Source organism: Sinocyclocheilus rhinocerous, unplaced genomic scaffold, assembly GCF_001515625.1.
Source record: "Sinocyclocheilus rhinocerous isolate Xijiao unplaced genomic scaffold, SAMN03320098_v1.1 C35957050, whole genome shotgun sequence".
NCBI classification, from domain to species: domain Eukaryota; kingdom Metazoa; phylum Chordata; class Actinopteri; order Cypriniformes; family Cyprinidae; genus Sinocyclocheilus; species Sinocyclocheilus rhinocerous.
This window is the reverse complement of record NW_015768863.1, coordinates 1-726: the sequence shown is the minus strand read 5'-3', so window position 1 is coordinate 726 and position 726 is coordinate 1. Positions and strand designations below refer to the sequence as shown.

The window sequence follows — 726 nt, the reverse complement described above, 5'->3', positions numbered from 1 at the left end:
TCTATCTGATGTCTGTGCACGTCACTCATATATTTTAGTAAAATATATTTTATGATGTAGCCACACTTTATTTTTTGTATTTGTACAAATCATTAAATAATCGTGTTTTAACTTTGCAGTTATACTGTAATATTTGCAAGCAAGATGCCACCACGAATTGATGACGTAATGAAACTGTGTTGTGAACTCTCCGCAAATCAACAAGTAAAAACAGCGGTGAAGCAGTCTGGAAAAGGAGCAGCGGCCGCTGGTGGTTTAGCTTTTGCAGGAGGCTTAATTGGGGGCCCTCTGGGAATTGCAGTGGGCAAGTCCATTCATGCCTTACATACAGGTGTCAGCCTCATATATAATATGTAATGATGTTTTTCTTACTTGTGGCTTTGTCTTTTTAAGGTGGGGCTGTCGGTGGACTGATTGGATGCTGGATGACAAGCGGACAGTTTAAACCTCTACCTCAGGTTATCATGGAAATGACACCAGACCAGCAGCGCAGACTCTATGAGGATATTGCAGCCGCTTTAGGCTCAATAACATGGACTGATGTTGCACAGCTAACTGCCCTTGTAATGGGAAACGCCACACTACAGCAGCAAGTGACCGCTGCTCTTCTGAGCTATATACAAAAGGAACTTCAAGCTGAAGTGCATTATATAGACTGATTTAACCTTATTTTGAATGTGAAACATTTCAAACCTTATAATCATGTGTCATACGGGTTGTTTGATT

The 726-nt window shown here is 40.8% G+C and overlaps 1 protein-coding gene across 1 annotated transcript; it reads left to right on the top strand.

The window, feature by feature from the left end:
• The first annotated feature begins 117 nt into the window (after nt 1-117).
• On the top strand, nt 118-720 carry LOC107735304 (protein C19orf12 homolog). The gene is made up of 2 exons (XM_016547032.1): nt 118-304; nt 394-720. The coding sequence occupies exons 1-2, from the start codon at nt 145-147 to the stop codon at nt 657-659; spliced, it is 426 nt and encodes a 141-aa protein (XP_016402518.1). The 5' UTR covers nt 118-144; the 3' UTR covers nt 660-720.
• The last annotated feature ends 6 nt before the right edge of the window (nt 721-726 follow it).